Raw genomic sequence first — 12,543 nt, 5'->3', positions numbered from 1 at the left:
CACAGACTGAACCTGGGTCTCCTGTATTGCAGGTGGATTCTTTACCGACTGAGCCACTAAATTCCACTCTACTGATAACAAGACTATAGCAAGATTTTTTGGTATGATTCCATCTAATTTGCAATTTAACATTCATCTCTTAAGAGGCCTCAATTTCTAATCACTAAAATAATTTAAAGAAGCTGAAGATTTTTCATTCTTTAAAAACTTAAAAGTATCATCAAAATTATTTCAAAATTTTAATTAACTTTAATTAAATTCAAGATTTTAAATAATTTAATTTTAATTAATTCAATTCATTAATTCATTATTTATCTGAATGCTCATATATACTTACTTATTTTCTCAAGTTCATTATTTTTTAGGACTGTTTCCTTTTTCAGTGCAACTAATATCATTTTGCTCAATAATGCTGAAGTACACAAATGGCTGGGAAGTTTCTTTGTATCTTGCTCTTTAAAATCTGTTTTGAAACCCTCATAATTCAAACTTAGTCTTCCTTCTAAAAGAGGCCTATGCAACCACTGTAAAAAAAAAAAACAAAAAAAAACATTAAATTATATACAAAATCATTCAACAGTCTAAATTATTTACTACCTACACAATTAAGACAGGGAACATTAATGAAGTTAGTAGAATATCTTCAAATGTTCTTAGAATAATTTCAAAAATGAAGCTATTGCTAGCTTACTAGTAAAAGCACAGAAGCCTAGAAATTTGGTTTCTACTAGCAGAAATTCGGAGAAGGCAATGGCACCCCACTCCAGTACTCCTGCCTGGCGAGTACCATGGACGGAGGAGCCTGATGGGCTACAGTCCATGGGGTCGCAAAGAGTTGGACATGACTAAGTGACTTCACTTTCACTTTTCACTTTCATGCACTGGAGAAGGAAATGGCAACCCACTCCAGTGTTCTTGTCAGGAGAATCCCAGGGACGGGAGCCTGTTGGGCTGCCGTCTATGGGGTCACACAGAGTCGGACATGACTGACGTGACTTAGCAGCAGCAGCAGCAACAGAAATCATCAACACGTGTATTTGAGGGTACCTTCAGGACACAACTATGTCCTATTCACCGTGTACCACGTCAACTGCTGTGTCAACTGCTGTCTTGTAAATATCAAATATCCAATATATGAGCATTCAAAGGCAGAAAGGGAAACTAAGATACACATTTCATTTACGTTTTTTATTTCCCAAAATAAAATTAAAATATTTAAGCCTGCATGAAATCCAAACTTGAGAATGATATGAGCACTCTCCAATATCAAACACACCTGTACGGGAAGAGACTGTCTCATTTTTTCCCATTCGCTGTTGTCTGGCATTACACTTCCAATATAAACTCCCAGGAGATTAGCATCTTTACTCTCCAGAAGAGCATTTAGCAAATCATCAACAGCAGACAAAAGCACCTGAAGACTGAAAATAAAGCAAGGAACTTAACTGCTGAGTTATGCTACAACCAATCTGAACACCCAGGTATACATTAAATACCCTATGGCAGATAACAGTTTACCTGAGCAAAAAGACAGATGAAAATAAAGGTACGTGACACCTCCACCCTTCTCTTATGACTGACACACAATCAAACAGGGGATTTCATCCAACATTCATAATTTGAAATCAAGTGCTGTTTCTATTTCGGAATGAAGGAGACCTATTTCAGATCAGGTATTTCTGAAATACAGCTACTTCATTTCATGAAAAGAGCATGATACTCAGAGAAAGATTTAACCCAACCATGGCAGCTCTGGATGCGTTCTCTTAGTTTTCAATTTTTTATTTATAGATTTAAGTACGAGATGTGAAAAACACCTACAATTTCAATCACTTACAACAGTGTCTACCAGACCCCCCAAAAAACCAACAATGAAGGACAATCACTGTCTGTGGTGGCCATGCGAGGTTACAGAGTTACAGCTCACACCAGTGCAAGACCAGGACAGAAACACGTCACATCTGTGACCATAAGTCAGGAGTTCGGCAGGTAAGCAAAAACAAATCATTCTTCAATGACTTGAGTTCAAACAGATGATCATTAAAACAAAATCCTTTTGGAAAAACCTATTTGGATCTTCTCTTAGAATCCTGTGGGCTTCTTATGTAACAAGTCATTTTTCACAGGCACTCACACTAATAACGAAATCTTATTTAAGGACAATGATCAGTTATTAAAGAGATACTCTGCAACGGAGCATCAAAAAAAGGTTACCTTGTGACATCCAAAGTCGAAGACTGAACTTGGTTCTTCAGCCACAGAGCAGATAAACGTAGGAAGGTGCTCTGTTTATATGTGTCGCCAGTTCGATGAACCAATAAATTCACACCAGAGAGCCAAGTATTTTTCAGTTTACTGATGATAAAGTCTAAAATCAAGATGTCAACAGCAATCTGTAGTCCCTCTAAACTAACTATCAGCAATACAAATACTTTAAAGCACTCACTGCAGATCTCAGATTTTTAAGGTACCATTAAGAAAACATAAAACTATTATTTGCTTGCCAAAACAAAATAACTATGTCATAAATATGTGATGGTACAAGCTAGTTCATGCCATATAAATGTAAAAATGATAAGAATCTCAATTTCATTTTAATATATACCAAGATTGAATGTTTCTAACTATTAAGAGAATGAGATATTAATATACCCCTTTATGAATATGGAAACAGGCATCAAGAAATTAGCAACTTGCCAGAGATACGAGTGAAGGGGTTAAGACTAACTCATCTATCACAGCAGCTTCTAAACAGTTCCCTCAACATCAAGTCAGAACTTGAGACAAAATGTCTACATTCATCTTGGTTTAGAAACTTGGTTTCTAAAGCTCAAACTGCTTTAAGATTTGTATCCCTTTACTCAAAATGCTTTCAACTGGCAAACACATTATGATTCAATTAATAAAGCCTGGGCACTTACACTATGAAGGTCAGAGCCGGAGAATCCCAACAAAACATTTGAGCAGTAGGCTATTACCTGGCAAATGTGTTTTTTCTTTGCTCTCAGCACATAACTGAAAGAGAGTTAATAATAAATCTTCAGATGATGGCATTAGCAAGCATCCTTTCGCTGAGCTGAAGTAGTTATAGGCCACATCACAGATAAAAGACACTGATGAGTCATTATTTTCAGCTTCTGACAATTTCTTTGCTTTGGATAAAGTTTCATGGAGTTTAACAATAATTCTTTCAACATAAACTTCTCCAATCAAGTAATCTAGAGAAAAAAATTCGGGCAGACAAAATATAAATAATATTAACAGTGAATTTTCTTTCAATCTTTTTCAATTGGTATATTTTAATACTTTACTTTGGGTTAATATTTCACCTTGTCTCTCCATGTTTTTTAAAAAACAAGGTGTTTATGTATTAGATAGAAGAATACTACATCAATAAATCAGTCTGTTCCCTCACACATAAAAGCCCTCACATAAAAAAAGTTTTAAATTAAGTAAAAATGACAAAATTAGCATGAACAGTTAAATTCAAATCCCTTTAAAATATAAAACTAAAAGTAATAAATATCTCAAATCATGCTACAAAGGAAAGGGGGACGACAGAGGACAAGATGGTTGGATGGCATCCCCGATTCAACGGACATGAGTTTGAGCAAACTCCTGGAGATGGTGAAGGACAGGGAAGCCTGGCGTGCTGCAGTCCATGGGGTTGCAAAGAGCCAGGCACAGCTGAGCAACTGAACAACAACAGGGTGTTTACAAAATGAAGATATCTGAATGAACTAAACCCTGCTATTTTCAACTAATACTATGCTAACTGAATAACATGGAATCCCCCCAAAAAGGTGAAAAGTAAAAAAAAAAAAAAAAAGGTGAAAAAAATGACTCCCTTCCTACTGAAAACACAAGCCATATGTTTACTTACCGTTTGTAACATGTTGGGATAACACCAAGCTTAAAAGAGTCCATCTTTCTGAGAAGTAAGGTTCAGAAGATACTGTGGCTTCCAAGTCTTTGTTACAAAGGTGCTCTGCCAAGGTTACCAATTTCTCTCCAAGGATATCTCCTTTGAGCCACAGCGTTACTAAAGCATGATTATCTGAACTAGAGCATGCCTAAAACCATAAAAATCATAGCAAAGATCAGGATCAAGATTGATTAAAAAAAAGTGTACCTGCCCAAAATATTACCTGCACCTGAGTACCTCCCTTCATCAGCATGGCCCCAACTTTACCCCCCACTTCTCCTCCTCAAATGCTAAGAAAGCTGGTATCTTCCCTACTCCCCACTAAGCCTCGCTTGTGTACACTTCCATGTTTTGTTCATGCTATCTTCCCAACCATAAATATTCCCCCTCTCTTTCATTTATCAAAATTACATCCATTACTATATTCAGTATAAACCCCACCTGCTTTGTGAAGTCTCCCATAAGAGCCCATACTCATCACTGCTTTTCTCTGAATTTCTAGAGCAAATAATGTTTCATCTGTGTATGTCTTGTTTCCAATGAAACTGTAAGTTCCTTGAGAGCAGAGACTGTCTTAAACTTCTTTGATACCTGCTATCAACACTGCAGATATGTTCAACAAATAATGAATGGATGAACTTCAAAGACAGATTTTAACATGCTCTACAAATGTTAAATTGTTGTCCATTAATTTTGTTAAAATTAAAGAATAATTAACATATAATAGAGGCAAATTACTTCAATATGAACAATGGGACTTATTATTTGCCCAAATTTTATGAAATAGTTACTGAGGCCAGATATCTGACAGCAACTGGTTTATTTTCACGGGGTGGGGAAGTCAAGGAAAAAAACTGTAAATCCACCCCCAAAAGCATGGTGATCCATGTTCCCAGAGCTTCTTTTGGTTTAAGGGCTGAGAAGAAAGGAATTTGCAACCTGGTTCATTTCAAAGCAATCTGGAAAAAAAAAATCCAAATGCGGATTGGGTAGTGTCTGAAAAACTATTTTATCTCCTTATTTAAAATATTGTAGGTAACGAGAGCTTTTATTTTTAGCCCAAGCTTTATCACTATTCTGGCTTTATGACCTTATACAAAGCTCTTAATCAACCCAGACCTATTTCCTAATTTAAAAAATGAACATTAATTTAGAAAATCTGTAAGGTCCTTTCTGGTTACAAAATTCAGGTTTGTTTTTAAAGAAGCTGGCTTTAGGACTCTGCTCATAAAGTAAGAAGTTGCATAAAAACATAAGAAAAACAAGAATTTAGATGGCTATTAATATTGGCTTTCCTAAGGCAGCTTACCAAATAAAAACCAATCTATAGAATCCAGAAAGTAAACTCCTGAGTAAAAAGTCTCTCAGGTTATCAAAACATGAAGTCCAACCTCTCAATGTTTTAACACTTTCACAGAAAGAATCTGACCAAAGGATACGGAAGCTAGTTAGGCATCGAAGTACAGAGGCAAACACTGGCTATGAACTCCCAAATGCTGCCCAAGTCTTCCAAAGAGAGATATCTGAACTATGTGGTACCTTCCTACGTTGGAAACAGATGTATCAATCTTCTCTTATCAAATTAGTAACAACTTTTGCTCTGATTTTAGACTTATCCAGCAGTTTTATCATAATTTGGCTTTTCATGTAGCCTGCCTATCTGGAGAGAGGTACTGGATAAAGTAATTCAAACGGTGTGCCTGATAAATTATATTTCTCATTGAAAAAGAGTAAATCAATACTCAGTGTTTGTTTTGTAAAAATAAACTGTTGGGGGAAATGGGGAGTTTTTGCTTAATGCGTATAGAGTTTCAGTGTTGCAAGGTGAAAAAGTATTGGAGATTGGTTGCACAATAACGTAAATATTAATGCTGAACACTTCTAATATTCACTTAACACAACACTTCTGACACTGCTAAACTGTACTTAGAAATGGTTAAAGATGATAGAGTTTATGTGTTTTTTTACCATAATTTTAAAATACAGGAAAAAACAAAAACTTTCATAAACTAGAGTTATGTATGTAAAATTTTAAAATAATGGAAAAATGCTTTTAAAAAAGGAAAACTTTTAGGTAACTAGTCATAATATTTCTTTGGTTGGAAAAGTGTTACATTATATAATTTACAACTTCATTAGGAAAGAATACTTAAGTCATTTAGAAAATTTTCTAAATTGTTTATGTTCCTTGACTTCTTTTTACTAATTACTCATCACTAATTTTCTTCCTTAGTCAAATGGCAATTAAATAAAGGTGGGAAGACTTTAGTTTGCCTGTATGGTACTCCAGGGTAAAACAAACTTAATTTATTGATGCGTTCTACTTAAACTTAGAAACACTCAATCCATCTCTAGAGAAGAAAAAACAACTAGGGTAACAAGAGGAAATCTTAGCTTAAAATATAAACTAAGATAAAAGATAGAGCATTTAACTCTTCCTTTGTTACCCACTAGGGAAGAAACATTAGATTTTCAGAAATCTGTTCATTTTTCCCTGATATTCCTAACCAGAAAAATAATTCTATAGAAAGGTGAACACCGTTAAGTCTTCCCAAATTATGTGAAGAAAGTTACAGTAATAGGGAAGTTCTTTAACAGAGACACCTGATCACATACTAGTATATGAATATGGCTGTAGTTTTTTTTTTTTTCCTACACCTATAAATACAGAAAAAAGACAGTATCTCTAAGGTACCTTTTCAATGATCTGAAGAACAGAGTTCCATTTCAGCTCCACCTAAAAGAAGAAAGAGAGAAACAATCTGCTAGAACAAACAGTAACTGGTAAAACTTTTTACAAGTAAAAGTGAGCATGGCATCACTACAAAACTAAAGTGCTTTTTAGCTAGTCCTAGTTTAAAGAGTCCAACTTTAAAGACTGCAAGAACTTACCGTTTCATTACCAAGTTTTTGTCATCTCAACATATTTACTCTTACTGGACAGCGACCCAGAAGGCTCACATATTTCTTAATCCCAATCAAGAATACACTGTCTGCAAACTGACATTCGTGGTCAAGAAACAATCTCAAATAACCCCCATCCGGGTCTCATTCTACTCATCTGTCATCAGTGCGCCAGTATATAAACCACTACAGCTGAAAGAGAGCAGGGGCTTCCCAGGCGACTCGCGGTGAAGAATCCACCTGCCAATGCAGGAGACACGGGGTCCGCCCCTGATCTGGGGGGACTCCACGTGCCGTGCAGCCACGGAGCCCATGGCCCCAGCTACCAGCCCTGCGCTCTGGAGCCCGGGAGCCACAACCACTGAAGCCGAGTGCCTAGGGCCCGAGCTCCGCAACCAGAGAGCCGCTGGAGGGAAGCCCGCGCGCCCCAGGCAGAGAGCAGCCCCCACTCGCCGCAACGAGAGAAAAGCCCCGCAGCAATGAAGGCCCAGCACAGCCAAAAATAAATTAATTAATTAATTTTAAAAAAAGGTACAGAACAATAATACCTCAGTAAGATCATCCAGAATCGCTTTTCTTTCCACATTATTATCACAGCAACAGAGGGCACTGTACAGAATGTCCACCAGGAAACCGGCATCCTTCCTTTGATCTTCAGTTAGCCAACCGGTTACTTTCTGGTACAGAAACTGTACCGCCGGACTTTTCTGTACAAGCTTGGCTATTTCAAGAGGCTTGTCTTTGACAGCGCCCTGCTTTTCATCACTGATCAGCACTTTAAACACTTGGCTTGAGGAGAACGAGCTGAGCAGGGTGGAAAGAAACCTGAGATGCTGCTCCGACTTTCGTTCGTTGACGTAATTAATGCTCATCTCTGCAAGTTTACAGACCAAGTCTTCCAAAGGTTTTTTCCTCAGCGGGGATATAAGGTCAGAGCAACTCGGAGAGACAGAAGGTTTAGTCATTAACTCAGAGCCTTCACTGTTCTCTCCCTCTGAGGAGACACATTTTTCATTCTCCTTATTATTTTCTGGCATCTCATCAGCAAACCTAACCTTACCAACTTTTTTTTTATTTAACTTCAAGGAGCTCTTGGGCTTTTGAAGCACCTGCAATAGATTAGAAACACCCAAAACTGACTTAACATCAGCTTCTGGCTCATTGATTTTCTTAACACAGATCTCTGATAGTCTTTCCCAGAAATTCAGCAGCACTTTCTCCAAGTTGCGGGCTGTTTTATCATCTTTTTCCAAATCAGCTCTGGCTTCCCAGGAACTTAAAGTTTCTGCCAAATGGTTAAATAGCTGCCCATCTTGCAACTTTGGGTCTTTGAGAACTGCATCAATAAAAGGAATCAACTGAAAGAGAAGGCAGAAATATAAAAGTTCACTTTTCAGGAGAAATAAAATCTGAACCTTATTTGTAAAGTATTATCAATTTTCTTATTTAATAACTGAAAAACATGATTTTCACCCCAAACTCTGAAAAGAATTAAGTTGAACTGGAAAATAATTTTCACATCATTCAAAGAGCCTAATGATTTCACTGCTTCTCCTGTGAATTACTTTTCATGGTATAACTGACCAAGATTATTGGTCATCAACAAGTAATACAGTTTTCTTTGTATCTTCTGAACTTACTCAAGTTTTTTGCTTTTTTCTAAACCAATATGAAAGAAATATAAGACCCAAAGAATTCAGAATGCTTTCTCTTAAATTACAAAGATAAGGAAAATTAAATATCTGAGATCAACTAGAATCTGGGCTTCTATAATCATAGTAATTAATTTCCTGCCTTAAGGAACCTTATTCCAGAATCCGCTTTTATCACTAGTCCTAAAAGCTAAGCACAGTTATTCACAAAAGGATAGATGTACTACATATTTTAGAAGGAACAGGATGATTATTATATAATTTAAAATAAAACACAAAAGACTGAAAATCACATCTTCTAAATTGTTTTCCATAGACATTATGGTATAATGTTAGTAACTAATAATACAGAAATTTTATTTATCTGGTCAGTAATACACATTACTGTATAAAAAGTTACAAATCATAATGAAATCTTTACAAGGAAGGCTAATTAATAAAAATGACAGAAACACACACAATGAGCTTGATTCTTTTTTTTTTTTGAGCTTGATTCTTTACATGTAGTGTGCAAAGGCAGTGATGAGTTTTACAATATAAATACCTGATCATTGACGAGCATCTCTTCTATCTCTTTCTCCCCTAAGTTTTGTTGCATTATAAAACGTAAGCATTCAAAAAAAGCAGATATCACTGCTGAGCACTCTGAAAAGCTGGTTTTGGTTCTTTCTGTTGATAGCCTAAGAAATAATAAATATGTGTGTCTTATTCTTCCATGAAAAAGAAAATAAGCAATTCAAAAACACCAAAATAAAGACATGGAAAACGATTTCTAAAAAATAAAATTCTTAAATGAAAAACTAACGCCAACCAACCAAAATACAGCCCTATTAGAATATGAATTTGAAGAACTGAAAAAAAGCATATTTTCAAAAATGGGTCCACAGAAGATAACATTTATTTTCTATTCATGAACCAATCCATCTGCAAATTTCAAAGAGAAGCTTTAAACAAATAAAGATGGTAGTGTTGTGAAAAAAAATTAATCATTAATAAAACTGGGTATCTTTTACTAAGTTCAACAAATACACTGAAATGACATTTTAAGTGTGAGTTTAAAGAGCTATTATATTTAAGTTAATGGAAGACGTCACCAGTTGATTTTCTGCATGTGGGCATTTGTATTTACCAATATACAAAAAAATGGGTCATTGAAAAGGAGCCTATTTCCACCTAAAGGGTCTTACAATACTTTACCTCACTTTCTGCTAGTCTATCACTGAAGACTTGAAAGTATCACAAAAAAGAATTCCAATCATAATTGTCTGAAAACTTTAGAAGTGTTTAATGAACAGCAAAACAATCTGAGGAAATTTAAGTATGACAATGTCATTCTGTCCAGTTATAAAAATAAGAAAAAAATACATTTGGCTTTAAAGGTCAAAAATTCAAATTCCTCGGGTTTCCCTGTTGGCTGAGTAGTAAAGAATCTGCCTGCTAATTCAGGAGACACAAGTCCGATCCCTGATCTGGGAAGATCCCACATGTCGCAAAACAACTAGCTTGCACGCCTCAACTACTGAGTCTACGTGCTACGACCACTGCAGCGGGCGCTCCCCAGAGCCCACGCTCCGCAAGCAGAGAAGGCGCTGCAGTGAGGCAGCCGTGCACTGCAAGCAGAGAAAAGCCCAAGCAGCCGTGAAGGCCCAGCACGGCCAAACCAGATAAACAAACAACCTTACCCTGCAACCAGGGAGGTGAGGAAATTCTTGAAGAAATCCAGCTTTGGATCTGTAATGGACTGAGGGAGTTTGCTGATGAAGGGCAAAAGATAAGGATATATCACAGCAGCCAGACCCCGACCTCCTTCACGAACCACAGCTGACAGCTTGGGAAACACACTTTTTTTGGCATTTACATGAAGCCAACAGTCCTTAACAAGAAAAAAACAAAAGATTATAATAGTAATTAGAGATCATAAACATACATTTCCCAATCAAGAGAAAAGACATAGAGACTCTCAAAAATAAAATTCAAGTATTTTACCTAAAGGGGGTAAAAAAATCTGTCAGTACAAACTAAAAATTTGAAATTATAAGAAATTTATTACATATGGTAACCAGGTATCCAACATGCTTCCAGGACAATATGGATCAAAAATAATTATTTAACTTGAAAGATTAAAAAAAGCTGCGTTCTAAACAAGTTAAAAAAAAAAAAAGCTGCTTTCTAAAAGTGACAGCAATTATTGTTGTTGTTTAGTCTCTAAGTTGTGTCCAACTCTTTCGACCCCATGCACTGTAGCACAACAGGCTGCCCCGTCCTTCAATATCTCCTAGAGTCTTAAATGTAAGATTCAGATATGTTGACTTCGTTAAGCCGTACAAGAATTGATATTGACTAAAATGAAAGTAAAATAAAAACTCTATTTCATTTTATAGTCAGTTTAAGATTTATACCAAGTTTTGGATTAAAGTATTTGATGTCCAAGAAAGCATTTTTCTAGCAAGTTTTAAAAATTATAACCTGATAGGCTCTCTTGCATGGTATGTAAGGCTTCTAAAATACAATTAAAGGAACTTCCCTGGTGGTCCAGTGGCTAAGACTCCTTGCTCCCAATGCAGAGGCCCCAGGGTCCCATCCCTGGTCAGGGAACTAGATCCCACAAGAGGCAACTAAGAGTTCATGTGCCTCAACTGAAGATCCCAAAAGACTTCACATGCTGCAACTAAAAATCCTGTGTGCACAACAAAGATCAAAGATCTTGCATGCTGCAACCAAGACCCAGTGCAGCCAAATAACTATGAAAAAAAAAAACCACAATTAAGAAGACAAGTATTCCCAGATACACTAAACATACGTCTCTTACTTACCTCAACAGTTGTAAGTGTATAAAGTACAGCTTCCCAGAGGGCAGGGCATACAATGGGATCACTGTCATCAATGCTAAGAAGAACGGATGGGCTCACTTTGGATGCTTCATCCTTCATCAAGTGTGGAATACGCTGGCACAAAGCAGAAACTAACTCAAAATAGGCTGAGCGGATCTGAAAGAAAAAGTAGAAAGCTGACTTAAAGTCTAGTAAAGATATGATAAAAATTTTTTTTATTTATGGCCTTGGCAGGTAGGTTATCCATACTAACCTTCCATAAATAAAACTAAAAGGGTTAGAAAAAACTTTTTAAGAATCTTAACATTAAAAAAAACCTTAAGGCCACCACATGGCTGAAAAGACATTAGGATTTACCAAGCCAAAAGTGAAGGCACAAAGAATTCAACTTTCTACTTCTTTGGCTCAAGCAAATAGAAATCTCCACTCTCAGAAGCCTTCATTTGGGGACTCAAATTATTCCTACGAATATACCAGTCAGTACAAAGCTGAATACAGTCAAACAAGATACTATGAGCAGAAACAAAAGATAGCACAGAGATCTGAGACTTTAGAGTTTAGAATTATCTGTCAGTTACAAACTTCATATCAACAATCTTTGTTACATTTAAAGAAACAAAAGTTTAAAGAAATCTGAAGGGAAAAGGATCTTAGAAAAAGCACAGCAGATGTGGAAATTTGACAGATCTAGAAATCTGACAATTTCTAAACCAAAAGTAGATACACAAATAAATAAGAGCACAATTCATAGTTTAAGAGCATCATGCTACCACCACTTCTATTCAATATAGTACTGAGGACATAATAAATACAGAGGGAAAATGGGTGCAGGGGAAGAACTAGAAAGTAACCCAAGTCTATCTATAATCATAGCAAAATAATAGGCTATAAAAATATTAAAGAATTTAAAGGCAAACTATAAAACTAACTGGAGTTTGGAAGAGTTGCTGGGTACAAAATTAACAACAGCACAGCACCGTGCAACAAAAGCGCAGCATCCCTACACAACAGTAGAAACCAAGCGGAGTGTGGGATCAAAAAAAGTCACAACAGTGACGGAAACCACATTCAGTATGCAGCATGTTATAAAACATGATTCCAGGAGGCCAAGGGCCTTACGGAGCCTACAGAATTCTGAAAAAGAAGAGCGAAGTTGGAGGGTTTCAAGACTTATCATAAAACAATAATAAGAGTGTGGTACTGGTATAAAGAGAGACATAAGATGTAATGG

The 12,543-nt window shown here is 36.3% G+C and overlaps 1 protein-coding gene across 2 annotated transcripts in view; it reads right to left on the bottom strand.

Moving 5' to 3' along the window:
• The window catches only part of LTN1 (listerin E3 ubiquitin protein ligase 1), a 57,761-nt gene that overhangs the window by 28,725 nt on the left and 16,493 nt on the right, over positions 1 to 12,543 (bottom strand). For both annotated transcript variants that reach the window (XM_061134297.1, XM_061134298.1), the window contains 10 exons: positions 11,295 to 11,468; positions 10,164 to 10,354; positions 9,026 to 9,161; positions 7,378 to 8,187; positions 6,621 to 6,662; positions 3,884 to 4,073; positions 2,979 to 3,218; positions 2,215 to 2,368; positions 1,277 to 1,421; positions 338 to 524 (listed from right to left, as the gene is read on the bottom strand). In XM_061134297.1, the coding sequence (XP_060990280.1) occupies positions 338 to 524; positions 1,277 to 1,421; positions 2,215 to 2,368; positions 2,979 to 3,218; positions 3,884 to 4,073; positions 6,621 to 6,662; positions 7,378 to 8,187; positions 9,026 to 9,161; positions 10,164 to 10,354; positions 11,295 to 11,468 (2,269 nt within the window). The remainder of the gene's footprint in view (positions 1 to 337; positions 525 to 1,276; positions 1,422 to 2,214; positions 2,369 to 2,978; positions 3,219 to 3,883; positions 4,074 to 6,620; positions 6,663 to 7,377; positions 8,188 to 9,025; positions 9,162 to 10,163; positions 10,355 to 11,294; positions 11,469 to 12,543) is intronic.

Source organism: Dama dama, chromosome 31 (genome assembly GCF_033118175.1).
Source record: "Dama dama isolate Ldn47 chromosome 31, ASM3311817v1, whole genome shotgun sequence".
Lineage (NCBI taxonomy): Eukaryota > Metazoa > Chordata > Mammalia > Artiodactyla > Cervidae > Dama > Dama dama.
Note: the sequence above shows the minus strand (reverse complement) of the source record. Positions and strands in the feature narration are given on the sequence as shown.